The sequence below is a fragment of the Sphaeramia orbicularis genome, chromosome 2, assembly GCF_902148855.1.
Source record: "Sphaeramia orbicularis chromosome 2, fSphaOr1.1, whole genome shotgun sequence".
Lineage (NCBI taxonomy): Eukaryota > Metazoa > Chordata > Actinopteri > Kurtiformes > Apogonidae > Sphaeramia > Sphaeramia orbicularis.
Genome location: NC_043958.1, coordinates 14,689,375 through 14,709,482, shown reverse-complemented (window position 1 = coordinate 14,709,482; position 20,108 = coordinate 14,689,375). Strand labels below are relative to the sequence as shown.

The 20,108-nt window shown below is 38.2% G+C and overlaps 2 protein-coding genes and 1 long non-coding RNA gene across 4 annotated transcripts; 1 reads left to right on the top strand and 2 right to left on the bottom strand.

Annotated features, from left to right (window-relative positions):
• Nucleotides 1-2,752: 2,752 nt before the first annotated feature.
• On the bottom strand, nt 2,753-5,945 carry LOC115435009 (uncharacterized). Its single transcript, XR_003937627.1, has 5 exons — nt 5,879-5,945; nt 4,580-4,702; nt 4,391-4,478; nt 4,051-4,118; nt 2,753-2,895 (listed from the first exon to the last, which is right to left on the bottom strand). It is a non-coding gene; the product is annotated as an uncharacterized LOC115435009 (long non-coding RNA).
• Nucleotides 5,946-10,445: 4,500 nt separating this feature from the next.
• LOC115434794 (cyclic AMP-responsive element-binding protein 1) lies at nt 10,446-15,451 on the top strand. 2 transcript variants are annotated; one of them, XM_030156937.1, is made up of 8 exons: nt 10,446-10,575; nt 11,560-11,653; nt 11,833-11,979; nt 12,104-12,204; nt 12,886-13,025; nt 13,437-13,619; nt 13,708-13,861; nt 15,151-15,451. In XM_030156937.1, the coding sequence occupies exons 2-8, from the start codon at nt 11,567-11,569 to the stop codon at nt 15,293-15,295; spliced, it is 957 nt and encodes a 318-aa protein (XP_030012797.1). In that variant the 5' UTR covers nt 10,446-10,575; nt 11,560-11,566; the 3' UTR covers nt 15,296-15,451. The 2 variants fall into 2 exon arrangements, with proteins under 2 accessions (XP_030012797.1, XP_030012800.1); XM_030156940.1 differs by lacking the exon at nt 10,446-10,575 and adding an exon at nt 10,611-10,751.
• A 934-nt stretch (nt 15,452-16,385) lies between these two features.
• Nucleotides 16,386-19,110, bottom strand: mettl21a (methyltransferase 21A, HSPA lysine). Its single transcript, XM_030157068.1, has 3 exons — nt 18,681-19,110; nt 18,483-18,594; nt 16,386-17,569 (listed from the first exon to the last, which is right to left on the bottom strand). Exons 1-3 carry the CDS (start codon nt 18,825-18,827, stop codon nt 17,172-17,174), a joined length of 657 nt encoding a protein of 218 aa, XP_030012928.1. The 5' UTR covers nt 18,828-19,110; the 3' UTR covers nt 16,386-17,171.
• Nucleotides 19,111-20,108: the final 998 nt, after the last annotated feature.

The following is a 20,108-nucleotide window of genomic DNA, read 5'->3' as shown; positions in this document are numbered from 1 at the left end:
ATGCATAATAAATAGAATTAACAATTAAATTAAAATGAAATTAGAAAAAAACTATATTCAATAATAGGATTAACAGAAGATATATACAAGATACGTCGCAGTAGCACAAGTGAATTAAGGCGATCAGAAAGCCACTACACAACAGTTTTGATGCAGGAGTTAATTTTCTCCAGCAGATGTCAGTAGTGCAACACCAGCACGACGACAGCTGATGATAAATACAAAGAAGAAGAAGAAGGGCCGGAAGTAAGCAAAGAAGGACCGGAAGTAGCCGTAGAAGAAGAAAATACAAGCAAGTATTGTTTGTTAGGCGAACTCAGTCATTTTAACCTAAATGTTGGTAGCTCACGGAATATGCCTGATAAATAAACGTTTATTTTAAGAACTGAACAGTCGTGTAATGATTTAAGTAATGAGTTAGACACTATAAGTGTAAATCTGCCCCGGACAGAGGTCATTTCTTCCTACTTCCTGTTGACATTCATGTGAGGATGGATAAATGGGACTTTATTTCCAGAAAACCTTTGGCAGTGACACAAACAGACTTTAAAAATGATATGTAAGTAACTTATCTAACATGAACATCAGTTTTCATGGATAAAACAGTGAACCAGACTAATAATCCAAATCAATTTTATTTATATAGCACCAAATAAAATTTTAGTTAAAATAAATTACTATTTCAACTCATGACCATCTTGTCTGTCTCAGTCTCAGCAAGGCTGTGACAATACTAAAACCCTAGTTTTTTCTGAAGTCACGTGACCTGTTTGCGTCATGGGAGCAGAATGTCTTTGAATGGTTCAGATTTACACATTTCTTATACCTGTGAACAAGTCAGTTATGTCTGAGTGTATGACAGACAGCAGTCTGCCTAATCTGAGGCTGTAAGGTCAAATCCTAAACCAGTCTCTGTTATTTTATGGTTTTTACAAAAAAACAAAAAGAGGTTACAAAGAAACAGAATAAATACAACTTCCAAAATAGTACTGCCAACTGACCAGTAGCTCAGTGGTTTAAAACTGGTACAGAACTTACAATCTAACCCTGACACCTTAGGTTCAGATTCAACACCCATTATTTTCTGTTTTCAGGTCAAAAACAAAATAAATATAAGTTCCAGCACTTTATCAATAGCTCAGATAGTTCAGTGGTTTAAGTGTGAGACAGATATAATAGCTCTATGAAATCAAGTCCAACTCCAGTCAGTGTTTCTGTTATTTTTACTTAAAAAAAAAAAAAAAGAAGGATCGAAAGAAACAGAATAAATACAGTTTCTAACACACCACTATCAGATAGCTCAGTGGACTATAACAGCTACAAATCTATTATCCGAACCCAGACATGGAAATTTAAATACCCTGATACTTTCCTGTGTTTTCAGATTTAAAAAAAAAAAAAAAAAAAAAAAAAGACAGTACAATAAATGCAAGCTCCAACACGTTACTTGTAGGTCAGTGGTTGAATTCCTGGTGAGATGTTAAAACCTCAACTATCTGAGATTATGGGCTCAAGTACCCCTTTGGTGACATCAGCTATGATTTTTACACAAAAATAAATAAGGGGAGAAATCAACTGATAGTAACTAATAAAAGCTCAGTGGTCTAAAACTGGTGTGAACTTGAGTCTTCATGGATAAAACACTGAACCAACCTAACCCAAATTAAATCCAATTTTATTTATATAGCACCAAATCATAACAGAAGTAATCTCAGGACACTTTACATTCAGAGCTGGTGTCGACCAGACTGTCACATGGTAGGTTAGGCTGGTATAGTGGTGAGTTGTCTGTATCAGAGACTTCACATCACTGTTGGACCAGTTCAGTTGTCCTTCCTGAGATCTTAGAGCCAAAGGCCTTGACCCTGGTTGGAAACAGAGCAGAGTCTGTACTCAGGGTTCCAGTTTATACCTCTTATACTCCTAAAAACTGCCCCATATCAGGTAATCAGCTGTAGCACAGTGGTTAGGGAGTAGAACTAATGTCACATACTCACACAACTTTAGATATTGTGAGTTCAAATCCCACACCAGGATCTATTTTTTTCAAAATTTCTTTTCATCCTCACTACTCGAGGTTTCAAGTTGGTACATTTCTTATACTTGGAAACTGACAACTGAATCTCCAACTGGAACTTAGCTTAGTGGCCTAAGTAAAGGGCAAAAATCACAGCCCCACTTCAGATTCCAAGGTTGCAGGATCAAATTCCACTCCAAGTCCAGTTTTTCATTTAAAAATATAGAAAAGTGGAATGAATCAGAATAAATACAACTTCAAAAACTGAATCATCAACTGGCAGATAGCTCAGTAGATTAAAACTGGTGCTAGACTCCTTCTGTGTACCCAGAAGTTGACAGTTCAATTCCCTGAGAAAATACACATACTTTTCTGTGTTTTCACATCCAAAAAAACACAATAAATATAACTTCCAAAATCAACTCATCAACTGACAGATAGCTCAGTGGCTTAAAACTGGTGTAAGACTCATCCTCTGAACCCAGAAGTTGACAGTTCAATACCCTGAGGCAACACACATGCTTTTCTGTGTTTTCAGTGCCAAAAAAACACAATAAATAGAAGTTCCAACACATCATTAGTAGCTCACAGATAGCTCAGTGAGAAGGTCAGTGGTGCGAAGAGAACTGACTACTGTGAGGCTGGCCGGTAGTTCAATTCCAAGGCTTGGTGAATAAGAGTGCAAGAAAACCAGGGACTTGTATTGAGCCCCCCTGTGAACACCAGGGGGGCATACACAATTATTTTTTTTTTAATTGAAACAGGTGAAAAAAACACTTCTGCACCCCCCTATTCCAGACCCAAGAAATGTTATTTCTTACCCACAGAGGCAAGAAATAACATAACTTGAGTCAAAGGCCAGCCGCTGCCATCCAAACCTGAAAGAAACACAAGATAAAAAGTTAAAGGAAACATGAGGTACAATAAAAGTACAAACAATAGCATTAGCATTACAGATACAGTTCTAGAAAATTAGTCAACTGAAAATTTTAAAAACAAGCAATATAAATCAAATCAATAGATACTCAATTTTAAAAAGCCAAGCAATATTGATATAACCTCAGAAATACAAAACAAACATTAATCACTACTGTAAAACACCAGCTGCTCATCATCTCCTGCTCCATAACCCCTCCCTGACAGATGTGCGGAAACTCAGAGGAGTCTAGGCCCCCTCCCTCACCGTCCGCTCTCAATACTCAGCCCTCACGAGTCTCCAACCTTCAACCTGCCAATGACAGGCAGCCGTACAAGAGCCAAGGACCAAACCCCTAAGCTACCGAGCACCGAGGCACTGACAGCTCCTGTCTGACAGCTTTAATACCACTACAGAGGACCAGAGGCTCCACAACACCACAAACAAACCACCTGACAATAACATGACAAAATGTGTATCTCATTTGTCTCATTTACAGTCAGATTTTAGACAGCAGATATCTCTTACACATTAACACTCACAACCAGACTGTATAAAACCACACACTTTTCTAAAACTCTTCAAAACTAAAAATACAGTATATAAAACAACATCAGTCAACCTGGTCTATGTCTAAATGAAAAACCAAATGAAAATTATAAATGTGGGAATAAGAACCATTTCACAAACTACAGACCTGCTACTGCTACCTCAATTCATCAAACAAACCATCTGACAAAAATGTGACAAAATGTGTGTCTCATCCATTTAACTGGGCCTTTATATGGCACATTCACAGTCAGCAGACATCTCTTAGACATTAACACACACAGACTGTATAAAACCTCACACTCTTTGAAAAACCTCTATAAAACAATTGAATCCAATTTCAATCCGATCTTCAACTCTCACAAATTCTAGAAAAACTATTCAGTAAACAGTTGGACAAATTCATAGATCAACACAAACTACTCACTGAAAGTCAATACTAATTCAGACCAAACAGCAACTGGCATTAACAGACTCAACAGAGGAAATCACCAGCTCAACAGATCAAAAACATCACACACTGACCACACTGAAAAAGCTTTTCAGTTACAAAGATAAAATATCTCACCCAGCAGCTTCAGCAGGTCTGTATGATGGTCCTCCATTTCCAGGATTTCATCCACCCAGGCAGAAAATCTACAAGTGGGACAAAAGAATTACTGACATTACTTTAACATCCTACAGACAACATGTGTAAAAAGACCATCTATTCTATGGAAGGTTGACAAAAACTGCAACATAACCTATTATTATAATTACTACTACTATGATTATCAACTACGAGCACACAGCAATTGACAGTATTCAAAACTGAACTCCTTGCAAACTTTTTTTTCCAAAACATTTTCCCCAAAACCAAGATCCATATTTCACACAAAAAAGAATGTAATAAAGTCAAAATATCTCACCCAGCAGCGTCAGCACAGAGATGGAGTTGTTATCAGTTCTGTATGATGTTCCTCCATCTCCATCACCTCATCCACAGAGGCAGCAAAACTACAATAAATAACAGCACATTGTAAACATCCTGCAGAGAACATGAATGTGATGGTAAAAGATGATACTTTGCATAACAGATGGATTTAATTAACTTATACCATCTAATATGACGGCCCATTCTAACACCGGAAGTGTCATTCCTTTCATAGTCCATGTGGTGTTCAGGTCACTGTGGCTCATCCCCATCACTGTCTGTATGGTGCTGCATTCACTGACTACACCTGGATGTAAACACGCATACCAAATGAGACAAGAATATTAGGTAGATTAGAGATTATTAAAAAATTACTGTGGATAATTTGTGGACAGAGTATTTTCTCGAATATCTAACTTGATTTGATACCATATTACTGATGTGGTTGTAAACAGACATTTTGGGACAGGCCTTTGTAAACATTCAGGGGATACATCAAATGTAATTTATATCAGAGCAGAGGTTTGTTTAATATTTTAATACAGTAGACCAATAAAATGAGCACACAGCAGACAGAGCAGATGTACAGGGTGTCCCATAAGTCTCCATACATAGGAAAAACAAACGTTTCTTGACATAAACCATTTTTATTTATATAATATGCTCTATATGACTGCCATTTTGTCGGGAACACATTTCAATGAGTGTCCTCCACTGCTGAAGAACTATAAAGAAGAAATATAAAGAAATACATGTTAGAACCATATGTATTCTGTCTCCTATGTATGGAGACTTATGGGACACCCTGTATTTGTGTACAGATATTAGCTTTAGCCACCTTAGCTTTTCTACACACAGTGACCTGCTCCTGAAGACACGTGTAGACTGTTTGGAATACATGTGACTAACTGTAGCTGTTCTGCTTTAACACTCGTTATTCGCATAAAAAATGAACATGAACACACATGAACTACCTCTTTGGAAATGTTCATTCAAACTTTTCGCGGTTAGCTTGTAGCTTCTGTCCTGTTGGCTACTGTTGTTGTATTGGCCAATAATTGCGCCTGCGTATAGTGAAGTCATCATCTCGCGTTAGTTTAACGAGACGTTTCGTTGGTGCGGTGCTGCCATCTACTGGTTATTACTTGTATTGTTAAATGTGGAAGAGGCGGTTTGTGTTTCTATTAAATACTGAGAGAACAGATGGACAATCAAACACAAACTACAGCTGCAGCTTCAGTTTTTGCCAGACATAAACTATATCCGTTTGTCCTCTCAGCTTTTAGTCCTGAATGTGAAATTTTAACAACTGGATAGAAGTCTCCTACATTTACTTGACACCACGATTCAGTATGCTAATTCTATTCATTTAGATCATTGACACTGCGTAAACAGAGTCAACCACAGCTTCAGATGTATGTAGATATACGGATTCTGGCTGTTAATAAAGGGACACGTAGCTGCAGGTTAAAACATGAACTACCTCTCTTGGAAATGTTCATTCAAACTTTTCGCGGTTAGCTTCAGTAGCCTGTAGCTTCTGTCCTGTTCTTGTTCTTATGGTTGTATGGCGGTTGGAAAGCCATCTTATTGGAGCATTACCGCCACCAGCTGGACTGGAGTGTGGACACAGACTTGGCAGGGAAAAAAAACTTAAATCCTTCCTATAATATCAGTATCCCTTAAGAAATCTATAATATACCTATTTGTGTTTCCACCTTGACTCCCAAGAAGCCCCTGCAAAAAAAAAAATCAGCATGTTTCAGTTTCTTCAGTGTTGTAAATAATTTCCCACGTTGCTCTGTATATGCCTTACACTACAATAATATATGTTTAACAGTTTCTACCTCAGTGCATTTGCTGCATAACCCTGTTGGATGCAGACTTAGTATTCCAGACATTATCATGCTAAAATGGACTCATTTTGGAGATGATTGATATTGCTGTTTTGCTTCAGCAACTGATGAGTCATGCATCACTGAACATGGTCCAAAATGATTTTCTAGACATAATTATGCATTTTACCGAGGCAGACACAACTATTTTTAAAATAAATCCAAAGTGGCCAAAACAGATAGGATACCAGAACATGTTCTTTGGGCTCAGCTGCACACCAGAAAGAACTGTTGAGCCTAAATGACTGATGATATACCATCATAGCATAATGTATAGACCCATGGAGCAGATTTAAAGGTAGATTCATGGTTGAATACATTTTGATTAGTATAACAGATTGAACCGTAAGGCCATGTTGTTAATAATTGTTGCATTTTTTTAGTCAAAAATGAAACAGTCAGTGAAGGACATTCATTCTGCATTCAGGGCCTTTTCCCACCACAAAGTCCATCAGAAAATTGACACGGGGAAAAATATAAACACTAACACACAACAAATAACGTTCCTAAACACTTAAGACACAACAACTAACTTACAATTTCCCTTTTCCCCACTATCATACAGTGCAATATGACTAATACACTGCTAAAGACTTGGACTAGTAACTGTGTAATATTCCCTGTGTGCTCCAGGACACACAACCACCATGACTGATCTGTTTGTCTGTTGGACCCATGTCAGTCTCAGACTTGGTCCTAATAGTGTTAGTTGTCCTGCATCGCACTAATGCACCTTTTGCATCACATCCCCTTGTGTCAGACCCACATGTACTTCATTCTCACTATACATGGTCCCTGCTATATATAGCTGTTAATGACAATAAAGATGATATTTTCTATTATTTCACATTCGCATTGTGAGATTTTTCACAGATATGTTTCCTTTTAGATTTCTTCAGTTTCAGTGAAACTTGTGTTGAACTTATACCACAAACTAAATATAAATAACCTCTTGGAATAACTCCATTAAGCTTTATAGTTTGGTTGTTTACTCAAATTAATCAAGTTTTGTATTTTGTAAAATCATCAGTAACTATCATAAATAACTAATATAACTATGATGTATTCCAACCCATGAAGCTTATAAGAAAGAAAATGTAACAAACAGTATCATGTAAGGACACAATTTTCGTTAGACGGTTGAAGAGGTTTTACAACTATTATAGCAGCATTAGTTCACTACTTTGTTACTGACCAGTTTACACTTAAACACTAAATCTACAGTTTCTAACTCTACAGTTTGTTGTGGAAGCCTTGAGAAACGCTTAAACTTTAACCCTTTAACCCTCCATGAGGATCAAAGCATTACAAAAAAAAAAAGTATTTGTATGACATTGATCAACCATGTAAATCTGGAGATATTACTAACAGATAAATAGTTATCTTGATAGGTTTTCAGAGTAAAAAAATTGTATTTTTTTCCCAAATTGAATTGTATTACTTTTGTGTATTCTTTGGGTCCTATATGATAATAAAATAAGATAAAGTGTCACAGAATGATCAGATAATATAGGTGAAATAGCACTGAAAAAAATCTACCAAACATGGGTAGAGTTAACATTTTCTATGCGTTACATAAAGGCAAAATCAGAAGTATTGAAAAACGGCCAAAACAGGCTCAGACCCCTAAGGGTTCAACACCTTCTTCCATTACAAACCACTAGATAAGTGGGTACAATCGACTCATGACATGACATGTTCTACAAAACCAAATGAACCTCTGTCTTGGTTCTCTGACAAAAATAGAAGAAAAAGATGAAGTTCATGTGGCTTATTGTGGTTACAGTTTCAGGTTAAATGTTGGTCATTCTGGCTTTTTGCGGGAGGGTCTGGTCTGGGGTCTGGGGTCTGGGGTCTCTGCTCCTCCTCACAGGTCCACCATTGACATCTCTTCTGATGTCATCTATACCCATATCTAGAAACATCAGGACAAAATCCTTAAACACTGTGTGGATATAGAAGAATGATTTCATCATGTGTTTTGTAAATGTGGGTCCTGAGGAGTGTTATCGTGTTTTTGTATTGGAAGCTCCAGGGATGAGTCTGGATTCGGCACGGTCTCAAAGTTCACAAAATTTATTCAGAGCACAAATAAGACAGACATTCAGCGCTGGGGACCCCAAAAATATGAGCCCCGAACATTAGATGAATTGTACATTTATTGTCCCTATGGGCGGGCTCACCTGTACAAATGGGTTGGTCTTTAACTTAGCGTTATCTAAATAGGTCAAGCAGATGTGGGGCCTCAACTCTAAGTAAACTTATGCCAACAATAACGTTACTTCTTATCACCTACATTTGACAACACTATGTGTGTAAATATGTGTGTTTAGACGAGTATCTAAAGGAAGAGCAGAACATACTTAACTCTTGTGCAGACAGATGTTTCCTGTCTTAACAAGCGTTACCGACTGACAAAATATTTAAACTAAAACAGGGAACTACATAAATCCTGGTCACATAGAACTCACTATTAACATTATTGAAATAAAACAGATTAAACAAATTAATCCTATTTTAAAACAATAACTACTAAATAATAGAACAATTCATCCTAAAACTTTAATATCTGAGTTAAAATGACATTTCAGGAGACAGGAAGTGGATTTCTACCAACCCCTGGATCTACTGGATCTGATGGAATGGATGGATGAACCCAACTGAACACATGACCTGAACCCGTGTGGGTCCTTATCCATACCGTCAGGTCCAGATTTGTGGCTGGTCTGCATCTGGACTGGTCCTGTTCCTGTGGACTCTCTCCTCTGGTCTGCTACAAAAATTATGAACAAAATGAACAAATGAGCCAAAATATAGAGAAAATCATCAACAAAAATACACAAGAAAGAATAGCAATTTCCAAATGAATCAATTAAATGTGTGTGTGTGTGTGTGTGTGTGTTTACCATACATTTGCATTTGCATAGTGGACTTTATGTAATAGTATATGAAGTACCAATACCAAAAATACCAAATTCATGAGGTTCTATTAGAAAAATTAATTTTATTCATCACTGAAATTAGTCTTAAACACTATGTTAGATGAAAACACTTTTGCAGCCTGGAAGGGATTTTGGAGATGATTACTCCAAAAGCACACAGTAAAAGTAATTCATAGTGTTTGCACTAATAGTATATGAAGTACTAATACCAAAAATATGAGATTCGTGAAATATTTATGGAGGAAAAAGATTTTATTTCATGTTAAAAATAGAGGAGAATCAGGGTTGACGTGACTGCAGGTGGTCTGGGAACTGGATGGCCTCTTCACCAGTGACTTCTGGACCCTGTTGGTGAAACACACGAGTTATATCTGCACAATATCAAGTTAAACATTCCAATTAAGAGCCAGGGATGTTTGGTTGTCGTCTGCGTCTCCTCTCTATAAAGTAAGAGAACAAGCTAAGCATTAATGGAGGAAAAAAATTACAATTTTATCTTACCTTTATCTTAAATTTGATCTTTTATGCAGAGAGAAAGAGGAGAAACTAATATTGTGAGATTTGCTTTTATGGATCCTACTTCTTTTGATGCAGTATTCTGGATTAATTTATTATTCTGGGTTAATTTGAGGTCTTTCAGGGAGTTATGTGGACATCCTGATAGTACAGAATTACAGCCTGGAAGTAACACGTATGAACTGAGTTTTGCATCACTTCTATAGGAAAGGATCTTCTTCAAATCAGCAGTATTAGGTGGATTAAATTAGTGTGTATTAAATGGTAAATCTTGATGAAAATAAATGATTAGGGTCCTCACAGTGGAGCTGGAGGCAAAGACTACTAATTCAACAAAGACAATGACTAGAATAATTAAAAATTGGAGTACCACTCGCTGAAGGCAGCTAAACTCTTAATGCCCTCCTTGTAGAATTCTGTATATTGTTTTTATCCACAGTGACTCTCACTTGACTTTATAGTCTCATTGTAGTCCCTATATACTTTAATTTGTTGTTTCATTTCACCTTGCACTTGTATTCCTATTTGTATATTCAGTTTTTGTGCATGATCTGTGTGATTTCTCTCAGTTTGATGCCATCTCTGAGCTGCTGTGCGTTGCTGCACATTTCTGGAACAGACCTAACTGCCCCTGTCCGGGTTAGTGTCTGCGCATGCGCTCTTCAATCCTCGGCTGCTCTTCGCTGTCGTCGTCTCCCTCGTCCTCCTCTCCGTGTTGTTGTTCTCGGTGACGCGACGGAGGTGTAGCCTGACGCGGTCTCTTACGTGTCGGTCTGAATAAAAGTGGAGCTCCGTAGACCCGGGAGTGACGAAGCGAGTCTGTGTTGGTAAGAGGATACGCATCCGATGTTTGCTAAACAGATAGATGGCTGCCCAGAGAAGTTATTTGCGCATAATATCAGCACAAAGCCAACAAAGAGATCATGGCGGCGGTGTTGCAGAGGCTCACAAAATGAGTCAGTCTCTGCAAGGCTTGCTGACTCTCAACACAGTCGAGACATAGGTATTAATATGGGAGTGGGCTTGGATAATTTGCTTTTAATAATTAGCGCTGGGATATGCTCCAAAAGCAATAAGACATATACAGATAACTTATCTTAGCTTGGTGCTAATTAAATACATTTTTACCAACAAACTCGTCAGTGAAAGTGGGGTGCCCTAGTTGCAAAAAACTGGCATACAATGCTTTGCAGACATTTCCCTCCATACAGACTCACAGCTAGTTTAATGTTACCAAACGTCATAAGACAATGCAATATTATGTGGACTATAGCTGAAATAAAAACTCCTCACCGACGTCATGAATTGCTACAAAATGAAATGCAAATATATTATAAATATTGGCTAACTGTCAGCTAACATTCATTGCATTCCTATTAGCCGGCTAGCATGCTAACAGCAGCAATGAAACACACTAGTTAACTTAGCTCCATGCTAACCGCAACCACTTAGCTTGGCTAGTCGTTAGGTTTTAGCCTCCGGTGTCTATGGGAGGTGCAGGGAAATGTTTATTAAAACATTTCGTCTGTTGTCGAAATGCACTGAATGGTACTTTTGCGTAACGTTTTTACATTTCCCACTGTCTGTCTTTCATCTGTTACGGGTTTAAAGAGGCTTACCGTAGAGGTCTTACAATGAATTATATGCTAGCATGTTGAGGCTAAGCCACACCCTCCTGTAGGACATCAACAAACACTCGTGAAAAGACACAACCTCCAGAATGTCAGCTCCATGCTTTCATACTATTGAATTGTCAGGTGCTTGTAGTATGCTGGTGCAGGTATGTCTAAGAGGTGAATTACTTCTTGCAGATTTTAAATGACCATGGAGGCTGGTGCAGAAACACAGCAAAGTGGTGAAACGGCTGTCTCTGAGTCTGAGGCCCAGCAGATCACCCTGGCCCAGGTAAACACAGCACAGATGCACAAGCCAGTTTTCCCTTATCTTTGCAATGTCTACTCTGATTTACACTTAGATCTGTACTATACCTTTGCTTACCTTTCTCATCCTGTCAAAGCTACTAGATGTTTCTGGGAGCTGTTCATTTACTCATCATTGTGTGATTTTGTATGTCATGGTTGCAGGCGACCATAGCTGCAGGGCAGGTTTCATCGAGCAGCCCTACTGTGACCCTGGTGCAGTTACCCAACGGACAGACAGTCCAAGTCCATGGGGTGATACAAGCTGCTCAACCCTCTGTTATCCAGTCCCCACAAGTACAGACAGTACAGGTACAAGATCTCACAGCTGTCACCTTTGGAAAAGTACCTTTTTGATGATGAAATATCTTTAGAAATTATTAAACATTTGTTTTAAAGCTCGAGTTAAAAATACAACAACTTATTTGTTCTTCAGATTTCAACGGTTGCTGAGAGCGAGGACTCTCAGGAGTCTGTAGACAGTGTGACAGATTCTCAGAAGAGGCGAGAGATCCTTTCCAGACGACCTTCTTACAGGTCTGTGCAGTGTAATATCACTTACGAATGTGTTTCAGTACATGTTCACAGACAAGGTCTTTTGTCTCATAAAGTTTCTACGAAGGTTGAGCATTTCAGCCAAGCAGTTGTGAGAAGGCCATGAGTAAATCACTATATTATAATTATTTAACCATCGAAGAACACTGAAAATAAGTCAATTGTCAAGTGTACTGTACAGTGCATGTGGACTGAACACACTGGACTGTGACTGACTGTTTGCAGTCTGTGTGATAGTCAAAGAGCTAAACAAGTCAAAACTCTGTTATCGCTGATGGCTGGTTAATCTTACTTTGCATTAATCGTGCAGTCCTGAAAACAGCAAAAAAATCTGTTGGAAACCTAACAAAAATTGATGCATGCAACTTTTATGACAAACTTGTTTGTGGTTGGTCAGTGAGTCCAGTCCTGAGTCATGTATACATAGCGTCCTCACTCAATGACGGACACACAGCTTTGGGTAGCTGTTCCTGTTATGCCACAGAGAACAAGTTAAAATATATTTAAGAGACAGAACTAACTGATTTTTTTTTATAATATAATGACTGTGAATAGTTGCAAAAATAGGATCCATCAGCCATCTGTGTGGTGGGAGGTAAATGTCACAACCTGTGACCAAAATAGAAACTCTGCTGACATCTTTATGATTGTTTCCATGTGCAGGAAGATTCTCAATGACTTATCATCAGATGCTCCAGCGGTTCCTCGCATTGAGGAAGAGAAGTCAGAAGATGACTCGGCCCCCGCCATCACCACAGTCACCATGCCCACTCCCATTTATCAGACGAGTAGTGGCCAGTACAGTAAGTACTTGTTTGTTTACAGTTATAAAGTAAAGACTTTGTTCTGAGGTAAGCTGTTGAAACAACATGAATTGTGAAAGGCATTTCATGTATTTAACACAAAATCTGAGCCCTTCAGTTTTCTTACAGCTGGTTAGAGTCTGTTTAACCTGTTCAGAATCTTGTTAGGTCACTTCCATCTCCTCCATGTTGACGCTAATTTACTGCCTGAATCCATGGCATGTGAAAAAAGACTGACTTGCAACACAACAAAGTACATGATAATACATAATATGATTGCACACTGAATATTTTCAAATCGCACACAGCCCTATGTTTCATCAAATGTAAAGTTACAAATGAATGTAATGTTTTCAGCTGAATTTGGAGGACATTACTGACTGTGCCGTATAATGCTTTCTCTGTCTGCAGTTGCCATTACCCAGGGTGGGGCCATTCAGTTGGCCAATAACGGCACAGATGGAGTTCAGGGCCTGCAGACGCTAACCATGGCCAACACCGCCACAGCCCAGCCCGGCGCCACCATCCTGCAGTACGCCCAGACCAGCGACGGCCAGCAGATCCTGGTGCCCAGCAACCAGGTGGTTGTACAAGGTTAGGTGATACCACTCTGGGCATGGTTTTGACTGTTTGACGATGCGTGTCTTTCATTAAAACTGTTGTTTGCTGTCTTTACTCCTAGCGGCCTCTGGAGATGTCCAGGCATATCAAATCCGAACAGCTCCAACCAGCACCATCACTCCTGGGGTTGTCATGGCAACCTCACCTGCACTGGGAACAGCAGGTGCCACTGAAGAGGTCACACGTAAAAGGGAGGTGCGCCTTATGAAAAACAGGTATGTTGGGTTTCATGTTGATATCATAATTATTAGTTATTTTCCACGTGTCCCAGCGTCCTTCTCCAGGTCTCAATGTAACATCATATAAACAATCATATAAATGACTGTTCAAACCCAGTCATGGCCCACTATTTGCTACACTAATGTGTGCATGATGATGCTGGTTGCACCTATTTGAACATGTGCCCTGATAACTTTCACCCTATCAGTGGATCATACGTCGTCCACATCATAACCTCAGATCCACCAAGACCAAAATTACTCTTAGCATTCTTTTAACAGTTTTGTTGTTTTGTGTAGTTACATTCTGATGTTTCCAGCAAGGTTCAAATTCAGAGAAATCTGTATTCAATCAAACAGGTATTATATGGTTAGTGTCAGTGGTGTCCCTTTATGAACATTAAGTTTAATGCTACATGCAGTGAGTTGATTAGAATTAAATGGCACTTGGCTAAAACAAATTCATGAAGTCATATTTGATTTTTTTTTTTAACATTATTTGGTGATTTTTACTGCGATATGTGGGAGTCATCATAGAGCAGCGTCCAACTGAAAGAAGAGATGGAAGGAGTAAAGAATGTAGTAAACTGTCATTATTTTTGTTCATTTGGAGGCTTGTCATAAATGGCTCAACATCAGTAGTTCATATGACTCGTCTTACTTGGCTTTTACCAGTGACTAGAATTGATTTGCTTGGTTTTTACCACAGTAACATAGGAGTTGGTGGAGTCATAAAGGTTAAGACTTGAGATTTGCTTGTTACTTGCAAACGTCTTAACTCCCACATCTGCTGAAAACCAATAAAAAAAAAAAGCCTTTTTTTTTTTTTTTTTTAATAATTTGATGGTTGATACATTTTTTTAAGCAGCAGCAAGAAATAATTGCTTTCTAATGTCAGAAATATAATCGTCCAGTCTAATGTCCAATGATTCAGTTGTTTACTTCATCTCTAAATGTAATGTGAATTAATGTTTTATACATTACACTGTTTGTAAATAGGACTGAATGCTTGTCCAATATTATCATCACAATAATGATGCCGAAATGATGCTATTTTCAATGTCAATCTATTAAAATCACAGTATGTAAACCTTTAATTTTGGCTTGAGTCTTGTCAAATTTTGCTCTTCAGTGGTGGTTCTACTTCATGACCATCTGCTCATGTGTCTTTTGTAAATTTGATGAGACTTCAGGCAAAGTTTCCATGGTATTTAATATGTTCAGTCCTTTTCTTCCTTGAAGCAGCACTTGTTCTAAGCAGTGCCACATCTGTTTGTGTTGCACAGGGAGGCGGCTCGAGAATGTCGCCGGAAGAAGAAGGAGTACGTAAAGTGTCTGGAAAACCGTGTGGCTGTACTGGAGAACCAGAACAAAACCCTCATCGAGGAACTCAAAGCCCTCAAAGACTTGTACTGCCACAAATCGGAGTAGAAACGTCACCAATTGCCTGCAAAGGGTTTGACAGGTGCCTGTCTGTCCCCATGTACAGAGACTCAGCACAGAGCCATGCATCTGGATGCCACTCTTCCTTTTCTACTCAATTGCTTTCTTTTTAAAAAAAAAAAAAAACTGCAGAAAATCTGTAAAGTGACTCACCAGGAAAAGGAAAAAAAACTTCCCTGTGCCCTGTTCAATTTGGAATTCTGTTCCCATCAGTTTCCCTCCAAGGAAGGTGAGGCAATGCTTCAGGTCGACGTGGAGGAAAGGTCGGGGTCCTGGGGTCAAACAGGACGGAAAGGCCACCAAAGGGAAGCATTCCACTCACATGTGCCTGGGAAAACCGGGCTACATCACCAGCAATGGGGAACTGCTCAATTCACCATTAGAACTTTTTACTCTTCTTTTCCTTCCCAGAGACGTTACAGTCATGTGCAACGTTTATAATCGTAACTGCACTCACATTAACATCTGTTACTAACGCTTCCAACTGTAGACAGGCTGCACCATGGACATTTTATCTTTGAGCTGTGTTTCAGTTTATGTTTAAACTCTGCTTGCATCATGCCATTGAGTTATTCTTTTTTTTTTTTTTTTTTTACTTTCATTTACTTGCCTTGAAACAACATGAACAAAACAGACTAACTATGAAGTTGACTTGTAAAATGCTTTTCATGTTAAATACAGCTTTAAAAGTACACTTGGGTGAGATTGGAGAGCGACTCTAACAGTGAACAGGTGACATTACAGAGTCAAATATTCCTTGTCTTCTTGACAGTTAATGGTGTAGGACTGTTGAAATGTTCTGGCCTGTCAATAGAACATGCTCTGCTCTTTGTTCTGCTCATTGTTTTTGGTTTCTACTGATCTGAAATTAGTTCCATTACACATCCAAATATTCAAGACACAAAACTACTCACTATACTGAGAGAAAAGGAGAAAAAGGAAATATTGAAGAGCATTATTGTTGTTACTGTCAGACTTTTTTCTTGCATCATGTTTTATGACTTCCCAATTTGACTTGTTTTTAAGCGTTTTACCTAAAAGACCAAAAACAATGAGCTGCACATAGAATTGGTGATGCAATTAAAGAATAATTGCATATTGCTAGACAAAGTTTGGAAATGCCTGTCCATTTTTTTTTTTTTTTAATTGTTCAGTCTAACTGAAGGGACACTCCTGCAGGCAGATGTTAGGAAATCCGAATCACTCTTTCATCAGGAGCTGTCCTCAAGTCGTGTTTACCTAAATGCAAAGTGGCATGCGCACTTTTTCTTGCATATACAATCCTAATCCATTTCACATCATATAAGAGAAAAGTATCCTGCAGCAGCGAGTCTGCAAGGTGACTTTTACTTCAAAATAACCTTTTAAACGGTATGTAATCAGAAAGCATCCACAAGTGTTTTGTTGCTTTAAGTGAACATGGTATAAATTCATTTGCCTGGGTGTTCTCAGTTTAACCAAGCACCAAATCGCACCAAGTACAACTTGTTTGCACCTATCAAATAAACCTGAAAAAGGATTGTAGAGTGCGACCAAATCAGACTTCACAGTGAACAAAGTGTTTAAGTTCATGCTAACGGAATGCCATATTGTATTATTTAGGTATTATGTATAGTCTTGACATAGTATGCTTTTTTATGTTGCTTTTCATTGATTTTTGTATTCACAATTTCTAAACGTCAGCACCAACTTGTATGACTATGACTTCAGTACATTATGTTAGAGCTCTTCAAATATTACATTTTTGGCAGCTGTTAATAAATGTGTTTCTGGTAAAAAAAAAAAAAAAAAAGTATATATATTTGTCTTTATTTGATTGATGCACAAAAGTAGTAAAAAAGTGTATTGTTCGTAAACGTACTTCTTACAAATCCTTCCTGTATGCCAGTTTCCAAGCTTTATACACATGAATGTCCCTCTGTTTTTCATAGTAAACCTCTTCCACCCTGAACTTCTGCTTCAACATGTCCAGAAATGTGGTATCTCGTTCATAGCGGATCTTACAGGCCAGTAACATCATGGTCCGATCTGAACACAGGTGCTCCATCGTTCGTAGCAAAGGAACAAATGTGTCCTCCAGGTAAACAATGTCTGCTCCCAAAACCACATCAAATCCTCCAGGCGGGTAGCGTTCAAGACCCTCACCCCAGGTCAGCTCTGATACCACCGCTGATCCCTGGGAGTCTGGAGGCAGGTTGGCCTTCACGTTGGCACTGAGGAAGTTCAATGCAGGTTCTCTGTCTGTGATGGTCACTTTGGCGCCTGAAAAAACCCCAGCAAACAAGAAACCACTTAAGAACAATCCTTAAAGAGTCTCAGTTAAGTTTGGGGAAGGCTCTACACCTGAGAAGTTGAACACCACACATTTCTATTAATATCTCCACCAAAAAAACACAAATAGAAATCATTTAGTTAGAAATTCTCATCGTTTTGTGTATAAAATGTCTGTTTTATCAGTGAGTTATGAGATTTACTGAGCCCCTGGTCAGTCCCTGAAAGCAGCAGTTTTATTTGTTCAAACAAGTTCACAATATTCAGTCAAATTGATTTCTGATTGTTTTAACTGACTGCAAGATCATTATTCACTGCCATTTCAAGTCAGTTTTATATATGTTGAAAGTGTTGTCAAAAAAAAGTTTTGATTTTTTTTTTTTATTTTAGGCATTGTTTATCTAGTTATTTGACTTGTGAACAAAACAGATTGCTATATCAATCTGTAATCTCTAAATTTCCATTTACATAAAGTAAAGGGTTGTTTTCTCAAGTTGTTTCACTTTTTTCCTCCAAAATCAGTATTCAAATTTTGCAGGTTCAAGGCTCAACATGTTCATCACAGTACAAATGAGTCCATATTCTACTGATAGGTGACAATGTTCTGCACATTCAGATATGCAACACATGGTGTATTAGGATATATGAAGTGCCTAAAAGAGTGATTTATAAGCAGGTATGGCAAAAACGGACATTTACATCACAGACTCTTGAGGGTCAACAGCATTCCTACAGATTTAGTTTGTTTTAAGCTTTGCAGCATCAGTGCCTTCCATCATTCCTTCATTCATGGATTTCTAAAGATTGGGCTTGAAAATCTTGGCACATCCGTTAGGGAAGACTCAACACTGATTTATACTGTTATGGACCAACAGTGTTTGTGTATGTTTACCTGATTACTCACCAAGCAAAGCTGCTACAATGCCCACCAGTCCTGTCCCAGCTCCCAGTTCAATAGCTACCTTCCCCTTTAACTCCACCTGTCCCAGTTCCAGGTACATACACATGACAACTGCCTGGTAAACAGACATAACGGGAATTTAAACAAACACGAGTGTGTGATTTGTACTAATAGACACGTTGCTGCTCTTGAATCACTTACCGCATCCCATACAACAGCTGCCACCCCGAGCTTTTTCCAGTCCTGGGCGAGACGGAGCTCGTGGTTTGCGAAATTAAACTGAGCTGACGAATTATGGAGCTTAGAAAGACCGGGTAACGCGTTTTCTACATACGGAACGAGAGCCATACTGAAAATTAAGGAGAATGTCAACAGCACTAATCAAGACTGAGAGTACAGTCATGCGCAGTAAGTTTCTTCTTCTTCGTGGTTTTTATTAACTAGTATGTTCTTACTCTCGTTTTGCCGCCGCCATCTGAAATAAAGTCTTTCGGTGTCCTTTCTTTACCTGTTCAATTAATTCCACTATAACTGTTTGCCCCAAGAATATTAAGCCGTCTTCTTTGTCGACTGTTTTCGATTTGTATTGTAAAAGACCTACCCGTTATGCTATATGTTTTTAGCATAGTGCGCTCGTTTTGCTAAATTTGAGACTACAGAAGAAATTTCTTTAGCCAATCACGTAGTGTTTTATCTGAAGGCGGCCAATGGGAAAGCATTCTTCTGAGGTAGGCGTGTCTGTGAGGGTTTTTTTTCCGACAGCGGTACTTGGAGGGGGCGTTGTCGGCACATGACGCTACCTCCGTCTGTCAAGTTAGCAATATGGAAATAGACTGTAGTTTCCTATTCATTTGTACACTTGTTTTCTTTAAAAACAGATCCATCACTGATCTGAAATCAACAGTGATAATTTTTTTGTCCGACTGTGTGAATTGTCCATCACTGTGGTGCTAAAAAAAAAAAAAAGTCTTTGTTTCAAATCATAAAAACAAGGCTATTTAAGCTTCATTTTTCAATACAGCTGGATCATTTTCAGAGATTTGTTTCTTTAGAGGTGGCAAAAGTACACACTTCCTTTACACACATTGAAGTATTACAAAAGCATATTTCTGTCAGGTCAGAAAAATAAAAATTGTGATTGTGATGTAAATGTCTAATTTTAACGTTAAAGTATTCATGGTATATCATGAAACTTTTAAATATTGGTATTTTTTTGTTGTTGTTGAAATGTAGGGACTAAAAGTAAAGTGATGTCCTCTGTAGGATTTTTTGGAACTCAGTATTTTTTGATTGTCAAGAAAACCCATACATACAATTCATATGTCTGTTTATTATGTATTGTTATGTACTGATGTAGACACATTTGTTGGTAACTTTCTATGAAAAAGGAGAAGCAAAATGCTTGACTTGTCATAAAGCTCCAGGTTTGTTTGTGTGTGGTGCATACAATGTCAAACTACACAATGCCACTTCTTTTTCTTACAAAGCCCTAAAAATACATCTTATTGTCAAAAAAGCTAGTCATGACTTTTTGTTTGAGAGGAAAACTTAATGATACCATTATACAGATGAGTATAAATAATGGGCCTTATACTTTATTCAGCGAAATTAAGGTTCCAGTAGCTGAAT